General features: G+C 38.1%; 1 protein-coding gene across 2 annotated transcripts in view; it reads right to left on the reverse strand.

Annotated features, from left to right (window-relative positions):
• The window catches only part of AFF2 (AF4/FMR2 family member 2), a 351,298-nt gene that overhangs the window by 250,291 nt on the left and 81,318 nt on the right, over nucleotides 1-19,689 (reverse strand). For both annotated transcript variants that reach the window (XM_037408027.1, XM_037408026.1), the window contains exons 2-3: nucleotides 12,528-12,648; nucleotides 4,425-5,315 (exon numbers count right to left, since the gene is read on the reverse strand). In XM_037408027.1, coding sequence (XP_037263924.1) covers nucleotides 4,425-5,315; nucleotides 12,528-12,648 — 1,012 coding nt within the window. The remainder of the gene's footprint in view (nucleotides 1-4,424; nucleotides 5,316-12,527; nucleotides 12,649-19,689) is intronic.

Consider the following 19,689-nt stretch of genomic DNA (forward strand, 5'->3'; position numbering starts at 1 on the left):
TCCTGCATTTACTATTTAGGTTCAATCAATATGGTTATCTACCTGTCAATTTTTCTTGCTCTTTAATGCAGAAAGAGAGCAGCCTTTTTTATAGCTAGCTTAGAAAGTACTAAGCTAATCAATACATGCAGCGATAACAGAATGATTTGAAACACGTAACAGAAGCTTATCACTCTGCAGTATACTGAACCCATCAAAATATTTTCCTAGAAGTAAAGTGAAAATAGAAGATCTCCATTTTTTATTACTTAAGTGGGTGGTGACATAGATTTTGTAGGCCTTTTGGATTTGTTCCTAGCTTTGTATTTTTGTGAAAATTTGGTACACAAGCATTTGCTGCTTTGTAGGAACATGAGGCCAATTTTGCAGTAAGATTTAAAAACTCTGCCTTGACAATCAAACATTATCTCAATTGCCCTTGATTTCCTGTCTCTAAACATTGATTGGAAATCCATGCATTGTTCTGGAGAACTGCACATAAAATTTTTCCAGGAACACATCTTCTGATATTCCTGCAGACCTTAAACCCCTTTGCTTTACTCAGTACTCTCAGTAATTTGTGTTTGAGCCAAACCTGAAAAGTACAGGCTTTCTTTCAGCTACCTCCTGCCGAGTTAGTCAATTTGAAATAATTTGTAAGCATCTGATTCCTAGAGGTTTAAATATACATGCATGTATCAAGATTCTGGATTTTAATGCGGTAGAGAGAGGTTCAGCTGTTATTGTGGTCTCTAGCCACTACTTTTTTCAAGAAATGCAAAGGATTTAACTATGCAGTTCTCTGAAGGGTAATTAACAATCATCTGCCATCACACAATTTAAGTAGGTGGAATGCTACATAATACAAAAGATCTTTGCAATGTCCCAGGCTTGCCACAATTCACCAAATGTTAAATGCAAGCTCAAAATTAATATATATATAAGTATGTAAGTATGCATATAAATGTAGAATAAAGAGATGAGTCAATAAGAAAAGAACAGGAAATAATGTTTACAGCTTGAGGCTTTCTGTCAATTTTTCTGTTTTAGCTCCAAGGCCCTTGTTATCAATTCTATGTCATGATGTCTGGTGTATTTCTGAATGTCCTCCTGAAAAACGATGGCCTTGTGACTTCCCAGTTCTGAAAGGTCTGCTTCCCAGTTTCTGAATCTCAGAGGCTGGCAAGCCTGGGTGCTAGTTGTTTCATTGGGTTTTACTCAAGGCACCAAACGGTAAAAAGTTTTACCTTCACCCTTAGAAAGCAATATTGATAAGTAAAACAGAGGAGAAAGGTTTAAGAAATCAAAAGGATCACAAAATCATAAAGAAGTCTACAGGGGCTCTGCTGTTCCCATTGCCCACCCAGAAACAGCCACTCATAGCGCAGGCAGGTCTGAACTAGCTCCGTGGGGTGAGTCAAGGTCTGGAAATCACACGACAGCATCCACTCTGAGGCAAGGATTAGTCCACAGGTGCATAAGTGCTGCTAACACTACCTCCTGACCCCGTCCGGTAAGTCTGTGTGAACTTACCATGAATTTCTACAAACTCAGAAATCACTAAACCACAATCCGTTGCACAGTGGAGACATGCCAGCAGCAAGGCATTAACAATGTTGTCCGTTCCAGAGGAGCTGAAAGATGGATGGGCATCTCTGAGGGCAGAATTGGGCCCAGCGAACGAACAAAGATTCTTGGAGCCACACCTCAAGTGACACAAATTATGTTATAAAATTAATCACTTCCTTACACATGGCAGAATGCTTCCAGGGCACTCAACATCCTATTCCATTAAGCCATGATAAATGAGACCATATTTCCACATCGGTCTGAACCCATCTTTTAAATCTGCTTGTTCAAATATTTGGTTACTTATTCACTTCCCCCTCAAGATAGCAAAAAAAGGTCTTTTCCAACTTTACATGTCCTAATAGATGCTGTTATTGCAGGACCATCAGCTAGGAATTTTAACAGAATTCCTTACCTTATGAGCATGCAAAATTTTGAGAGAAAAACATTTGGTGAACAATCTCTATGTGTACATTCAGCCACTTGAAAAAAATGGACTCCAAGATACAGGAGAGACGCAGAACAAATTACGGAGAAATGCCTTCGAGAAGTAACTTTCCTACTGCTAGCATGAAGATGATCACCACCACCACCTGGAACAGTGTTAGGATGGAAACCTATGGAGCAGGAGCAAAATTGTTTCAAGCAGATCACTACGGCTCGGGGTGGCTAGGGAAGGTTCATAAATTGATAAGCACCACTGAAGGATCGTAAGCCTCCACATCAATTGTATAAAGATTACAACAGAGCCACTCACTGCAGCCATTCTGAAAAGGTTATGGGTTTCACAGGTGTGCACTGTCAGTTCTGATTAAGCTTAAACTAAACCAGTTATCTATAACGCTGGATTGGAAGGAGTTTTATTGCTGAACGCAGGGTAAATCAAACTCAGGATACACATCTGTGGAAAAACACAGAGGGCCAAAGTTCACAGTCCTGATACAGGCAAAAAAACCCTCCAAACTCAGGAGGAGATTTGCCTGTAAAGGGCCCATTGGTCTGGCTATTGTCATATGTTCTGTGTTGGAAAGTTATTCATCACCTTAACACAGCTTTGGGTTTTCTTTCCCTCTTCAGATTATTGTTCGCTCTTAATACACGATTATTATCTGCATTCATTTCTAAAGTGCCTAGAGTTTAGCATTTATCTGAACATAAATGAAATTAATTATACACCTATACTTTTCACGACATAGGATATAAACTAAAGCAGCTATAGCAACAAATTCACAATGTAATTTTTCATCTGTGCAAATAGGAACCTTTCCAAAACCAACAATTCACATCAGAGGTTCTTAGAGCTATGCAGAAAGACTCTGGGTAAAATCCCGTGCCCCAAAATAATTGCTAACAAGTCAATTGATTTCAACAGTACCAGGTTTTCACTCAAAAACTAAAGAAAGAAAAAATGCATTCTCAATAGTTGATACAAGTTGCAAAAGGTACACTTTATTTCCAAAAACACCTCATACTAATGCTGCACTTTAAAGTGCCTCTATTGATTCATAGTGTTAATAGATGGCAAAAGTGAAAAAATGTATTTGCTTTTGCAACATCATTATTTCCTTTGTATGCAATTATTTACTTGCCAAACAATGCTAGCGACAAATCGCAACAGACTATGAAGCCTTCTACATCAGCAGATTTTTAACCTAAGGTAAAAATAAACAGAAACATCTGTAAAGTAATCTTGTACAAAGCTACGTTTATTAACAAATACATTTTCTAATAAAACACCATCTGCAAGCAACCCTCAGCTTCCACTTGATATAAATAGGCCTTTTACTGTTTTCAGATGCAGTTCCCAGAAAATTATTCCAAGCTCTACTGCAAAACACATCAGTCTTTGTTGCTGCCTGGAATGTTAATAAATAACATCAAGTTTTTAAATAGTCAAACAAATTATTGGCTTGAAACAATTATTCCAATAGAAAAAGCTGACCTTTTGCAATAAAGTGGTTTAAGAATGCATTACTCCTCATTCCTAGTATAAAAATATTACCAAGCAGGGAAATATTTTGGGGAAAACAGAAAGCTATGAAAAACTCATATTGCAATTCTGCTCATATGTACACTATAAACCTACCTTGCAAAGGTTACTTCTTTAGAAAAAACTCAGAATAAGAGAAAAACTATACAGAGTATGAATAGTTCAGTTGGTATCCTTATTATACATCTGTGCTTGGAATGGACACAAATACGAACCAACTAAAATGTTCCTCAGAGGAGCACTGTACTGACCAGCAATACAAAATTCGACAGCTTAAACTGTTGGTAGCAGAGATTGGGACTGAATCCCAATATTAAAAGCTCTTCAAAATGCATAAAAGCTTTAATGGGACACATTTTCATAAGCGTTACTCCGAACTTAAGCCATGTTAATTCCATTAAAAGCAACAGGAATTTAGCAAACTCTGCAAATAAACTCCTTACTGGTAGAACTATTTAGTACCACTGAAATTTGAACACTGCAGTTATTCCTTAGAGTTTAAAACAGCAATCTTCCTATCAAACTGGCTCCTACCTAAAAAATGCAAGATTGAAAACTGCTGATGAACTGAGATATTGGAGGTCTCTGTCCAGAATTCTAGCTGGTATAAACATATTACACCCAAAAGAGATCTAGCCTTTTAATATTAATCAGAAACAAGCAATGTTAGTATTCCAAACTGCGCTTTAAAAACTTCATTAAATATTGCTACTGGAACTATCACAATAAACTTTGCCAAAAGTAGTCATGCACATTCTAGAAAAAAAAAAAAAAGGAATGTTTTAGACTGTAATTCCAGGAAATGGAACTGCATACTTCCAGAGAAAAATATTCAGTGCATGAAATACTCAAGCAGCACTAGAGAGAAATATTTTAAACTACTTACTTCACTAACAGGAGGAATGTTGAGCTTTGGTACTTTGTTCTTCGAACTAGGCGTGTTCACTTTTCCTTCCAGCAGTGTTCCAAAGGACTGATTTCCATATCCACTCTCAATTTCTATCGGAGGTTTCAGTTCAGGTGAGTCATTGGGTACCTGGTCCTGACCATCCATAGGCCTGACATATGCTGTAGGCTTTTGCTGGACCATGCTGTTTTTGCAGTGAAGCCCTGGTGGGAAGTTCTGGGTCGAAAGACCGTTGTTCGCAGATAACAAAGAAGTGGAAGGAAGTGGAGATCCAGGACCATGACCTACAAATTCAAGCTCTGTGGGTGACTTGGAATGACTGTTTTCTTTGTAAGTATGTTCTCCAGGTGCTAACTTTGAATGAGTATGCCTCCTCGAATGTGAAGATGCTGCCATAGAATTTGCTTCCTCAGTTCCTCCACTTTTATGCTGCTCACTCTGACAATTATAAAGGTCTTCAAACCTGCCCTGTGGCTGGTCGTGAGAAGAACTATGCTTTGTTCGACTCTGCTGACTACTGGATTGGCTTGGCTGGGCCCCACTAGAGTTGTGACCACCACGTGACCAGTCTGTCCTCGACTTCCTGCTGCTCTGGTGACTGTGTAGCAAAGTAGAATTAGATGACAATGAAGAAGGCGGAGGCATTGATGTCGATGAATGGCCACTAATCTGATGAGATGGGATCATCCTGTTTCTTGGTTCTGGGAAAAAGTTCTGTTCATTTTTGTCAATGGGTGTTTGTGGGACAGAATTCTTTGGGATCCCTACAAGGTGGCTCTGGTTGGAATGGTTGGTTAAGAGGTCCTTCATCTCATCATAATTTCCCAGTGTGTTCTGCACACGGTTTGCAAGGGCATCGCCTTTATTTGTCTAAAATATCAAAAAATAAATAGAGGAAGAGTGAGTAAATTTCCGATTACAAGTTACTGCTCAGAATAGTTGTCTTAGAAGATGGCAAATGTTAGCTGTTTAATGGTGTCATGCTGACATTTAATTTAATTTCAATTACATTTTGCATATGTTATGTGAGAAAAACCTATCAATAACTGTGTTCAAAGAATCTCTTGAAACAGGCTTGCATGAGTAACACTTGTATACTGCTTCCCATTTTCTTAAATATGCTCTCAGAGAAGTGTTTAAATTGCATCAGTTATGGATGTTAGGAGCAAAATAAGCTGGGTTTATGTCAGAGATGTTGGGCTTGTACATTTCATATCGTGCAAAACATGAACGTGCAATTACTGGCTACTGAGCATTTGAATTGCAATCACAGAGTTTATTTAAGTATGTTATTGCTCTATCAGCCCCTTGACCCATAGTCCTGCCATAAATAGAAGCTGGGTAGTCTGTAATAAACATACAGCGCCAAACTCTTCACTCCAGTGTAACTCCAATTACTTTTCTATAGAGGCTTTAGATTGACCTGAGCTATCTACCATCTGAATCCAGAAAAGAAAAAGCTTCTACCCACTCAAATGCTACAGTAGCTTCAAATAAAAGATCATTCAAAAATATTTTCTTATAGAACATAAATAGACATGATTGCCACATTCTTAACTATCAGGATTCTTCCATTGTCTGCAGGCTGGTTGTATTTATGAATCATGCTTTTCTTTGAATTCCAGTAATTATTGAATAAATACTGACTCATCTGTGTTTCAGTGCTATTATACTTTTTCTTATGAAGCATGAAGTGCTTTTTTTTTGTTCTTTTTCCTTTTCCCTCTCACTTGTAAAAAACCTGGACAAATAAACTGGAAGCTATAATTAATAAGCAGCTAATTTCCTCTCTCTTTCTGTTCTAACTCACCCCACAGAGACACAAAGTACCAGCCTTCTTATGACCTTTATATTCCACTGAAATGACCAGCAGAGAACAAAAACATCTTATTCCCCATGCTTATTAATTTACAAGACTCAAAGGATAAAAAACAAAGCAAAACTGTCATTCCTGTTCAAGCAGACAGTTAACTTCTACAGTCTGGAATTACATGACCAAGTTGCAGTGTACATAAGATACTTCAGGATACAGCCAACTATACTTCTCCTTATGTTTGGGGTGTTTCTTCACTCACTACAGCAAGCAGTGCCACAGTCCAAAGATGTCTCAACACTAGGTCATAAAGATGGGAAAAGGCATCACTATGAGCTTGTGCTTGGTTAGAGAGTGTCACACTCCATTTCTTGACGAGGTACCCTACCATGCCACTGATTTAATTTTCTTGAAGTATTAAGTAGAAGTTTGAGTGATGAAAAAAATCCATGCATGGATTTCTCCTGAAATATCTGCTTATACTACCCACTGCTGAACTAGTCAGGAGATGAGAATATTGTAGAAAGATATTTTTTTTTCCTTAGTACTGCACATGTCATAAAAAATGTTGAAAAAGAAGATAGTAAATGCAAGTTTCTTTTTTCCCATTCTCAGGGATTGTAACATATATTACCACTGCACTAAGGCAGTGATTTAAAAATTAACTGTTCAATGTTGTTCTCACCTATATACATTTTGCCAGTGCTCCTAACTGACACAGTTAATAATCCCAGTTGTGGAGAACCACGAATCACTTTTATTCACCAAGTCCCTAGGTTGGTCATTTTAGTGGCAAAAATTATATTCTAGCTAAGCCAAGAATAAGGTCTTTGTATATGAGCAGTCTCCTTCAACTGAGTTGCACAATGAGCTGTTTGGGCAGCAGCCAAAACCAGACTCTCTCTGTTCAACCCCCAATTTAAAACAAGGAGATTCCATTGTGCTTAAGGGCCCAGCAAGAATTATGATGCAAAGTCTAAACACTTACATACTTGTTCTGTTTCCTCCTTCCCCAAACACTTTAACTCCTTATGGGATAGCCCATAGGAAATAACCAAGTATTGAAAAATGCCTGACCAAATGCCTTCACCTCTGGTTCAGCTAGACTTCCAGGGTGCATTTAGCTTACTTTCCAGAAAGCAAAAGTTTCTTGTTTGTTTTGTTTATTTTGTTTTTTAAAAAAAAGTACTGACAACATATCATCACGGTAACACTTCAACATCACAGCATTAAATGATTCCTGTCTAGATCCTCACAGAGGGAATCAGTATTTTAATTTGAATGTAGAGTTTTTCAATCATTTTTGTGTTGGAGGTAACTGATTCTCAGATTATTTTCTATTACATGTCACATAATAATAAATATAATTTTTATTTGATATTAACTCTGTTTCATGCAGAATGTTCACTTCTGGCGATAAACTATACTGTATGAATGTTAGGAATTATTATTTGTAGTCATTTACTGGGGGCATTAATAACAAAAAAAATATTTTCTGAAAATCATGGAGATTAAATTAAATATCCTTAGCATATTTTAAGTGCACTAAAGCCCATATCCAATAGTTATTGAAGTCAATAGAAGGATTATTACTCTGTTCAATGGCCTTTGGACCAGATTGCAAAGCAAAAAACACACAGTGAATGCGAGTAGTCATGTGGCTTATGCTTAAATCAATCTAGAGTGCATACAACTAACACCAGAGTTGTTCATTACAACCTGAACAAGCTCAGGTGTGTAATGCAGTGCACTACCTGCATTTAAGACATAAAGCATATCATTAATGTTTTTATTTTATTTCCTCAACAAATTCAGGGTTCTCATGAGAAGTATTCTTAACAAGTCTGGATACCAGCAAGACAAACACAAAATCCATCATAATTTCTGGCTGCTCTTTGTTACTTCCAGTTTGGGGGCAATTTCTGCCTTCATATCTGGATAACTGGCTGATTCCTTAAAGGAAATTTCTGTACAATTTATTTTCTGAACAGCATGTTGAACCACAATTTTTCCACTATCGAGGAAATGCAGTATTTTCGGAGTATTCCAAGCCATAAATTATATGTCTGGTTTGTGACTCATGGCTAGTAGTGCTCCCCCTCATTCTAGGCTCTTGTTAATTTAGGAAATGTACACCTTCCTACATTTGCCTCTATTGCTTTCAAAAGAAGAGCTGTAATAGAGTCCTATTGGAAGACTAATTTCCTAGCTAGCTATTGCATTATAGTTTCACAAAGAAAAGAACTAATGCACTCAAACTTATAGGCCCAGTTTACAAGGGTTTTGTGAAAATTTGTATGAAACTTGAGGTTTCATAATTCATTCACTTTCTTATGCCTCATAGTTAAACTAACCTCCATGGATTAGAAGCTGAGATCTTTTTTATGCTAAACTTGAATAGCATGGAAGGGCTTTACCTTACCATGAAAAAGATAAATGATTTAACATTCACCAAAGGCTCCCCAATGGAAATGCTGCCCATTGGGTTCTCTTTCTCAAGCTGAACTCTTCTGAGACAATTCCTTTGAAAAGTAACAAAAATATTCCTACTGTTCCCTCTAAAATACCCATCTCTGAAACTCTTTACTAATTCAAAACATTAAAAGGTATCAACAATTCAGTAGTAAAATTGCAGCTTCTCTCAGGAAAACTCTGACACCGCTTTTTCAAATGTCTGTTGTCATAACACTGCAGGCTCTTCTCTGATCACTTCTGCAAAATCAAGCATTAGCAGGTTGCACCGGAGTTCAAAGGCCAGACCAGCAACCCACTTGCATTAAAGGATAACACAGCCCTCACTGCCCAACCTTCCCAAAACAATGCTGGATATCATCACATTGTCAAAGGTGTTGTTTCCCCACATGAGACAGTGGCGCTTCAAAAGAACACTCTTATATTTTAATAAACATCTACAAATGTATTTTATACACCCACAGAAATAAATATCTCTTTTCATGTATGTGTACACATACATACACTACAAAGTATCAATGTAAAAACATGAGCTTGTCCAAAATTATAATGATCACTTATGTTTTATTTGACAGAGGGGTAGAAAGATGCTCTAACAGCTAGAGCGAATGCATGATAGATGGACGCAGATACTCCACACACTAATGATACACAATGGCAGTAAGCTCCACGAGAAAATTTGGACTCCTTTCTTTGACCAAGTTTTAATATCCCCAACTTTAGGGTGATTGTAAAACAGTTGCCAGTTGTTCAAGTCTTTAAAATGTCAAAACAGCAGTGGTGGTATTCCCCACCCCAACAGTCCCTTCTCTGGGTTAACTGTTGAAGTAAATGAGAAAAGAATGTTAAATGAGTAAGGACACTACATCTGGCAATAAAAGAAAGGAAAAGAGACCATTTTCTGAGACCTGATACTACCAATCTTCCCTTTGCCACTGTAGTCTCCATCCCACCTCACATCCCCAGACCTTTCAGAAACTTATCAGCCATCCTTTGAGCTGACGCTCATTAGAAGAGCTAGCCCAGCTGAGGATGTGGACCTTGCGCCTATCACAGGCCACCACAGCTGAATTTGTTGGACAGTGTCTAATCTCACCCAGGTCCCACTGAGAGCAACCAGAAGAGACAAAAAGATGGGCGCAGCTTATTCTGCGCCCAGGCCTCGAGTTTCACCCATACAGAAACATCTGTTCATCTCAAAATGGAAAATGAATTTAAATTGAATATGTAGCACATTTGTTCTCACCTCATGGCTTCTTCATTTTACTTTAGAATAAATACGAACAAACTCCTGAATTTAAGTTTTGCAGTTGCTTTAGAATACAAGTCACTACATATCCCCTAAGAGTTAGATCCAGCTTTCATTAGTTCCTAGGAAAGTGTACTGGCTGGTTCTTAGCAAGGCAGAACTTAGAAAGAAAATACCAGCCTATCACTTTGTAATTTTTTTTTTCTCCATAAGGTAAAATATAGGCAAGACCTAGCTTTCCTATTCAGTCTTGGTTCAATTTGTTTCGCAAATCTAAGACAGATGTAAGTATTTTTGCAAGCAATTTCCTCTTAATTTTTATCTGTCACGTTTTATAATTACAATTCTTTTTTAGGATAGTAACACATTATACTTCGCTCAATCCCACAGATCTGACAAACTTCTCTGCCAAGCAGGTAAAAAGCAATTAAAAAAAATAAAAATAGTTGTTCAGGAAAATCAGTAGGGAAATTTTTTGCTTTTTAATTCTTCATTTTTTTGACAAAACATATGCTCTGTATATGATTGTTGCCAATACATGCACACTAAACAGATGTAAAATCACATACTATCATTCTTATGGTACAATAGATACTGACAGGCTGTATTTTTAGTTCCTGACACAAAATTTTGCAGTGATTTGCGTATCGGTCTACCTACTGAAATCCAAATGACCACTTACATGGACAAAAACGTTTGCACAACCTGCAGGAAGTCTCAACAAAATCAGTTCATAGTATGTTATTAATCCCCTAAATAAAGTGCTAAAATGCGGTTCAGAAATAGTGCATTGATTAGGCTTTTATAAAAACAAAACAAAAGACCCCACAAACAAACTGTCCTAGTGCATAGACTTATTTGGCTGAATAAGTCTCTGTCACAGATGAGTGAAATGCACTTTGTACAAAAGAAAAGGAGCAGTATGTTTTACTGAGGTAAAATAATAATTTGACAGAGTTCAATAAGTTGGATGGCATTTAACACAGTTTAACAGTGGTTTGACAAGGTTCAATAAGTTTGATGGCAAGGTTCCCCTAATTAATTACTGCATAGAAGAAACATACAAAGGAAAATCGAGTTACAATGATTCACACAGAGAAGGAAGATGCAGAGGGAGGAGGACCCTGTCATTGAGTCATGCGGTTCAGAGTGGACCCCCTTGCTCTCTAAACACCTTTTGGAGCCTAGGTGCGACTGTATCCAATCTTAGTCTCAGACCTGCTCAATGGGTTATGTCTAATAGAATTATCCATACCATATTTACTATAATATTGAGTAGCTACATGGATTAGTAATGTTTCATAGTATTAATTCAGCATGCTATCAGTCACTTACCAAGGATCTGCCACAATAAGGGAAGGTATCTCTCTTCCCTGGGTAAGGACGGATCTCTTATTCTCAGGTAAGGAATCTCTACCCTTGAGAGGTGTCTCCACTCAAGGGCAGAGTTACCTGGCGTGCAGTCCAGCTGCAGTTCAGGGAGAGCCCAAACTGGGCCCACCCTAATGGTAATATTTATAGGGTGAAGTAGTTGGCTGCTAGTCAATAATACAGACAAGATAGATGTCTTCATTTTAGCTCTGATATCTTGACTGTACTTCGGTTATCTTGCACTTCTGGGTTTCGAAACCAGCTTTCAAAATATTTTTCAAGACACCTTCACTCCCTTGTAGGTGAGCCAGGAGCTTTCCAGCTTGCAAGTTCATCCCGAGGACATGAGGCCTGTTGCTCCTTAGTCAGCCTGAACCAAAGTACAGCTAGGAGTCAAGTGTATCCATCACACTCTCCCAGTCTATAATTACTAGACACCATTTGATAATAATGCTAGTCTTTCCTCCTCCTTTTTGGGCGATTTTCAAAGAGCCCTCATCCTCCCTATAGCTGCTATCAATGTAAAATGGAAAGATGAAGTGGTGGCCTTTCAATAGATGGCACTGATTGGGAGGAGAGAGAGGTACGGAAATTTACATTCTGATGAATTCTGCAGGGAATGTCTTAGTGAAAATCAAAGCAGCAGAAATCATAAAGGGGGACATCCCTTGGTGATGAAAATCTCAGGCAGCAAAGCTCCTTAGAGAGAACAAGACTTGTCATTAAGTCCCTTTCATACCCTTGTTATGTTCCCCAAAGATTCAAGACAGTCTCCCAAAAGACTTCTTTGGATGGTTATGATGGCACAAGAAAGCTTATGGACTCATTATCTGTAGAGAGGGCATCAGTTTTAACAACTCAGGTATATTTTCTTCTTAAAAATAAAAGGAGTAAGTGGTAGCTGTGTAGGTGCGAACCCACTTCTAGAGATATCAGCTGCACATAATCCCGTGGCATGACTTTGCTGTGTGTTTAGAGGAAAAAATCTTGAACTGGATTGTAACCAGAATTCCAGATTCTATCAATGCTGATTTGGATAATCAGTGTATTGAAGAGTGCAAGTACCAAAGCAGATGCAATATTTTCATTTCTTAGAGGTGATGAGCTCTATTTGTGTTTGCAAAATGCATTTAGGCAAAGGACATTTGCAAATCTAAAGCATAACAATGCAATTTACCTTGTAGGGTTCCCCAAAGAGGTTAAAACCTGAAGCAAAGAGATCTTCATCTTGCTGGACTTCCTGGTTTCTTCTCTCCCACTCTTTCCGCTTAAGCGCACTCCGGTCTTGCTCATAGTGACTGAAGAAGACAAAGACAAAAAAAGACCACGTTACTTTCTCCATAATGTAGCTACATGTTCATTACAGTAAAGAGCAGCAAAACATCAGAAACAATGCAACTCCTGAGGACAATTCTGAAAGAAAGAAGCAGCCACTGAAAAATTTTCCCAAATGTAAATTGGGTACCACAATACTATGTGAAATTGGGCAGTAGGACAGTCAGTCAGTCCACTTTAAAATGAAAACAGACAAAAAAGTTCTTTTCAAATTAACAGAGCATTATGCAGAACAATAAAATACATTTTGACATATTTGTATGAACAGTCTGTAAAATACATGCCACACACGGACTAACGCATGCACGTATGCTCACAAAGAAAGTGTCGGTGCAGAGAAAGCAAATGTGAATTCAAGGAAGCACAGCAACATCTTCAAATCCATTTAAATGATAACCATCCATCCCAATGCTCCAGTTCAGCCTCATGCAATTTAGACCACCTAATTCTGTCCCGTGTACTTGTTAAAATCTATGTATGGCTTCATTTGTGGGTGTCAAGGGAGTTTTAAAAAGTCTTTTTGTAGCAGGCTCCCAGAAGGGACTTTAGGATAGTTGATTCCAGTATCAGACATTTCTACAAACAAACAAACAGAAAAGCATCTAGCACCTCAGTGTAGTGATGGCGAGTGGCACTTATCTGTATGTCAGCTTACTTTGTGCACCTGCCAGACCTAGATGACAAACTGAGAGACCACATTCACTTCTCCCCTGAATAGCACTGACGTACTTGGTCTCTTGCCTTTGCAAAATACGTCCTGCTCCTCCGAGGGAAAAGATACAACTAAAACCCTGAAGGAGGGGGAAAAATAGGAACTGAAAGAGGAAAGGAAAAGATGCATGCTTCAACTTGCACTGACAACCTCTTATGTGACAAGCGTTAAGGGACACTTCTGTGCTTTCAACCTATATTTGATTTGTTATGAGGCTTTTGGCCCTGTTTTGTGTCAGTTAATTAGCTACCAAATTCCAGACGACAATTTGAACAGCAGATTCAGTATATGTACTGATGTTATCTGTTGTAAGCAGTATTGCCCTGATAAGATTCTGGACATGCATGCACACAGCCATACACCCCCCTCTATGTACAAATGCATACATAGAAGCATACATACATATTACATATGTAACAAAGAACAGTTAATTCTCCTGTCTCTGGTGAGAATGAATTAAGTCTCCATAGAGCTCCACTGCACTTGGAAGATAACCAAATATCTACAACTTTTGCCTTTTTAGCTCAGCATGATGTTGTATTGAAAGCTTCACACCGAGAGATATAATGAGGAATGAACTGCACAGTGATGAGGCTTTAACAGTGTATAAAGTCACTGATTTCTGAGTGAAACCACAATTACTAATTTGAAGCACCAGCTAATTAAAACCACTGCTATGTATTTAGCCTCTTGTTATACCTACTGCAGTTTATAATTATGAGGACCTCTTTATCTACTCAATTAAAGTTCTTACGATTCAGGCAGGTTGTGTTTCAACCTGCAAGCCCTGCAGAGAGCACAGGAAAGCATATGTCTGTTGCCTGATGACTCCGTGTATCCTTACGCTCATATACTTGTTTTTGTACAGGGAAGGAAAGAAAAAGAAGGAAAGAAAGAAAGAAAAAAAAAAAGGTAAAAAGAGGGAGGAGACTAATGACACAATGAGATTTCTAAATAAAAACTATGAATTCATAATTGGTTAAAGCAATTCAGGATCATTCAGGCTTGGATTGAACAAGGCTTGAGTATGGCTTGTAAACCGAATGCAAAGCCACATGCATAGGCTGAGCTGAATGATTTCCATTCACATGTTAGAAGGCTGAAAAAATGCTGAATTCTTTTACATGTTAGAAGGCTGGAGGGGGGGGGGGGGAATTTATTTATTTATTTATAACACCTCCTGATGTAGTGACATCACTGGCACCAAGAACAATCTCCAGGACATTGTTATAACCTTCTTAGTATTTTTGCAGAAGCTGAAGTACTATTTGGTGGTTTCCTGACGGAGACAGAAGGGAAATTATTGTAAGCAACAGTCACTTTACTATACTACGCATGAGCATGTTGCTGACACAATAATGCAAACCACAAATGATCTGTTCACTAAAATGTGAAGGGGAGCACAACTCCCCCTTCCTTTCATGTCCTAAATAAAGATTAAAATCCACAGGTATGGGAGTAAGTACAAACTGTTTCCCAAATTGGTACACAAAGATGAGGACAAGGTTGATTTTATCTCTCCCCACAACTCTTCTGGAGTAAGGGGCTGGTTTAGCCCAAGAATAACCCATCCCAGGAGCAGTAGGAACACCCCATTCATGGGAGATATTTCCAGCGATTTCTTTAGCAGTTTGACCCATAGACTGTGTGACTCTTGCAGCACAATCAGATCATTCTGAAGTTATAAACCCAGTCCCAAGGCCAGCAAAGTGGATCTAGTGTAAACAGGGTTTTATATCCTGCATAAGTAATCTCTGCTTATGGTAGCAGTACTATCCCAGACACTGCCAGCATTCACTTCAGAAAGAATTATTCATGAAAGTTAGAACTGTGTTTTACAGCTTCCCAATGGCAACCTTGGCCTGGAGTTTCAGCATGAAATCCTGGACCCATTCAAATCAAACTGAATTTGGCCACTGAACAACCAGATCACAGAATCACAGATTACAGCACAGACCTCACCCTTCACATGTGGTTCTAGCATTTTGTTATTTAAAAGCTGGCTTTGGTCTTAGGCATGCAAAGTGCTTAGGTAACCAAGTGAAGCATTATGCCATATCCTATTTGAAAAAAAGCAGCAAAGGCTCTAAGACTACTTAGATATGTTTTGTGACACATTACAAAACCACAAATTCAAAAATTATGAAAACAGCAGTAATTCAAAGTGGCATAATCACTTTAAAAGTCATTAACTTAAGCTAAGACAGCATTTACAATGTTAATAGCAAAAGCTTGGAAAACCAGTATTTTCCGATGCAATATAATGAAGTCTTTCTCTTTAGTGCATGTGTTTATGAAAGATATCTATTCCATGGCACCCAAGAGGTGAGCACGAAGGCACATCTCATGCCCTGGACCCCAATGGTGTTTACAGACTACCAAATTGTGAGCATACATTTTACAACACAAGCAAAGCCCTAAGTGAATTGCTACCTCTGCTTCAATCCAAATCTCTCTCTCATATATTGTCTGTGAAGAAAAAAAAAAAAAAAGAAAGAAAAAAAAAGGTTCATTTTGAACTTTCCACTTACACAGTCACATGGTGATTTAAGAGTACCAAGTATCTATTCAAAAGGAAGTGGTTGCTCATCCTGTCAGGTCAATTACTTGGTTTATTTCTCTGCAAACGTACTTTTGCTATGGGAGTGCTTGACAGGGTGCTGATTGTTGCTATGGAAAGTCAAATATTGTAAGATCATACACAGATCAGGATAACAACTTCTTTGGGTTCCTTGTAATGCAAAGAGGGATGCTGATTAGATCTTAAGGCTGCAGTGCACTGAGAACCTAATGGGAAGCTCTCCAGAAACACTTAATGCAGCCACAATGCATTCTCTGGGACTTATGTTTAATATTCAGCTTAACTAATGTTCTGTGAAATACAGATATGTGATTAGCAGTGAAGGTGTCAGTGAAAACCATAGTCAGATACCATGAGGAAGACCAGAGTTCAATCTGTCTCATTAAGTATGAAAAAAAAAGCTTCATGACTCCTCTAAAGCTAGGAGAGTAAGAAATCACAATTACAGACTTCTACAAACATCTTAAAAAAATGTCTTAGAAGAAAATAGCTGCAGGCCATGATATGCACTGTATCCAAGAGGACCAGTTCCCTAGACACAGCTATTTAGTGACAATGTAGTTGAAATACATGAGCTTTATTGTTTTGTAACACTTACTAATGGAATTTGAATGGCGAAGTCTGTACATAGATCTGAAAAGATCAGGAATGGTGAGCCGTAAGAATGCTATAAGAGGACACGAGACCACTGATGTACAAATTACCAGCATGCTGGATCTTGCAGAAAATAATAACCATAACTGTATTATTGTTTTGGTATGTTTAACATTAAGGCAGGCTGCAAGTGCATTTTGATACTTAATCCTTTACAATCAGACCAGCACACGTCCATTTATCACTCCTCTCAGCTACAGACACCCTAAGGGACAGCAGTCAACAGATGCACTGTGTCGGGCCAGGTGCTTGGCCCGTCTGAATCTGCAGAGTGTCAGCGAGGTCCATGGAGCTGCACCCTTCACACCCGCTGCAGCCCAGGATGGCTGTGGGGACAACCTGGAACAAGCAGAAAAGGGAGAAGGGGAGAAGATGGCTAAGGCAGAAGGAAGTTATATCAAGGCAAAAGATAACAGGCATGCATGCAGGTTTTGGGTTGGAAGCTAAAAATGCAGATCTGGTGATAAGAGATGGAAGTCAGACACGAACTGTCTACAAAAAGGAGAACTAGGAGAAGAATGAAGTTTGGGGCATTGGGAAGGACAGTGCAATCGTTTGTGGTGAAAGTGAGAAGATGTGGTGCAAAAGATCTAGAGGGAAAAGAAAAAATCTTTTAGGGCAGACTGCAACAGAGCAAGAGGTTAGAGGGAAAAGTTAAAGGAAAGTTGATGAAATAAGACCAACAGCTAAAAGCTAAGACCTAGCATTTGGGGTTTATTTTCAAAGACGCGCTAACCAAAGCCACACAAGTAGTCTCCCAAAGCATGGAAGACTAGGCAAGGCAGACAAAAGCCTGAAAGACAGGAGAAAGAGTAGAAGAAAGAAGTCAGACCAGGCAAGTTTGAAGGAGTAGTCGCTGTGATATGAAGAAAATGATCAAACACCTAATGCTGCGGAAGAATCATGAATGAGAACAGAACACTGCTCTGTTGATTCAGTCAAAACAACAAAAGCCCGATAGGGAAAGAATCAATAAAAAAGCTTGAGTAAAGAGGCTTTAGAATAGCAACAGACTACATCCACAAGGATAAATGAACAAAATTCAAGAAAACCAGCATTTATCCACAACTTAGGGAAGAAGTAGTTGCTGTTCTCAATAACATGTCTGAATTCACAAAAATGCACACTATGAACAAATTAAATATGCCCCTGTACTAGTTCCACCCTCCTTAAAATATCAAATATGCCTAAATGATGAAAGAAGTTCTCAAACGGAAATGTTTGTCATTTGTGGAAACAATAAACAAACACAAGCTTCTAAACTAAGACACAGTGGATATAAAATGATATAAATTTGAGAACTGAAAGTCCTTTCCCAAGGTTATTTCTTCATAGTTCTGACTTTGGGACACAATTATTGCTCCACCAGAAGCACTCAGGAAGTTGGTGAAGTAAACTCGGAAACTAGGCTTCCTGAAAAACTAACTCCTATGCTTGCACAAGGTATTAAACATCCCAAATCAACACTCACTCATGAACAAATTTTGACTTACATGAGAAATCCAACTCAGGTCAATGACAATACTCCCATGCTTACCATACATGCTTGCTTTTCCACACCAGGGCAATTCTTTTTCCATGTGAGTGAAAACATAAAGCAAAAAGCATTTCACCTGATAATCAAACTAGGTAAAAGACTACTTCCATCAAATACATTACAATGGGTATTCACCTCTTCATAGCTCCAGATTTACCTCACCGTAAGTCCATTCAATTCATGTGAAAGTACCACAATACTGTACAAGGGAAGGAGAACAGGCTTCCTTGGTATATTCAGCTTCTCTCAGTATACACTCTGGTATTTCAGTACATTTATTTCAAATGAAGGAAAAAAAAAAAAAAAAAAAAGCAGTCTCAGGGTTTTAAATGTCGTTGCAAGTTTTAAAATTCGTTAAATGAAGGAAATTTCAGAACCTCTATTTAAGCAAAAATATGGTCAACTTAACATAACTTCCCCCTCATCTGAAGTCTTTGTTTCACTTAATGATAAACATCGTAAGAAGTAGCACAGTTAAAACAGCAGAATTCCTCTTCCTCTGTTTATCATTATTGAACTTGCATCTTTATCCTGGTAATTTTACTACTTGACAGAGACCAATCAAGCCACGATAGAACAGCTTTGCAACTTCTCACTGTCTTTCATATTTAACATTTACTTTAATGTTGTGTTCTTCATAGCATGAATAGTAACTGAAAGTATCTAGCATGGAATGTATCTATCACTGCACTTCAAGATAAATGATTTATTTTAAAATATAGAATATTCTGTCTTTGATGTTCAACAGTTCTGTAGAGAAACACTTGAGATGGTCACTGGTTATCTATCCACATGAGCTAAATCTCTTAATTTGCATTAAAAACAATGCCATTCCTGTAGCACGTTTGATAGAGAATACAGAAGATTAAAGCCTCTGAACAAAATAACACCCAAGAGACCCCTGGGCAATTTATGGAAATTTAAGCTAGGAGGCTAAGGGTTTGGCTTATATTTGTCATACTCTTCATTCTTCCTAGTTATTCCCGCTGCCCATCCCCCACCCCGAATACCTAGAAAATGTTATTTTCACTCAATTTTCTCCTCTTTTTGGTATTATGTAGCCCCAAACCTTTCCTTAATGTGAATTTTGAAGGAACGATTCTGGGGGAATGGATGACAAAGATAAGCTCCTGAATAGTAAGGGTATAAAGAATAGATGAGGTTTCAAAGGGGAGCATTTATTGTTTCCTATATCATAGCACATTGTCTTTCAATATGATTAGTTATCAGTCTGAGTTATCAAAAACTGGGATGAAATAAAGCGCTTACGCAGTTATGCTTCATTGATGTCAACTACAGGAGCATGAAAATCTCCATGAAGTTGGGTAATTGATGTGTAAATCAGAGCTCAATCACTCTGTAATAGAAACGGTCCCACTGAAAGTATGGTTGTTGAACAGCATTGCAGAGGGATAGGAAAGAAAGACAGAAACAGAGCCACGATAAGACTTATTTATTAAAAATTATAATAACTGGCAATTTACACAATTTTCTCTTCAAGAGAGAAGTGCTGTCAGAAA

This window comes from Falco rusticolus, chromosome 14 (genome assembly GCF_015220075.1).
Source record: "Falco rusticolus isolate bFalRus1 chromosome 14, bFalRus1.pri, whole genome shotgun sequence".
Lineage (NCBI taxonomy): Eukaryota > Metazoa > Chordata > Aves > Falconiformes > Falconidae > Falco > Falco rusticolus.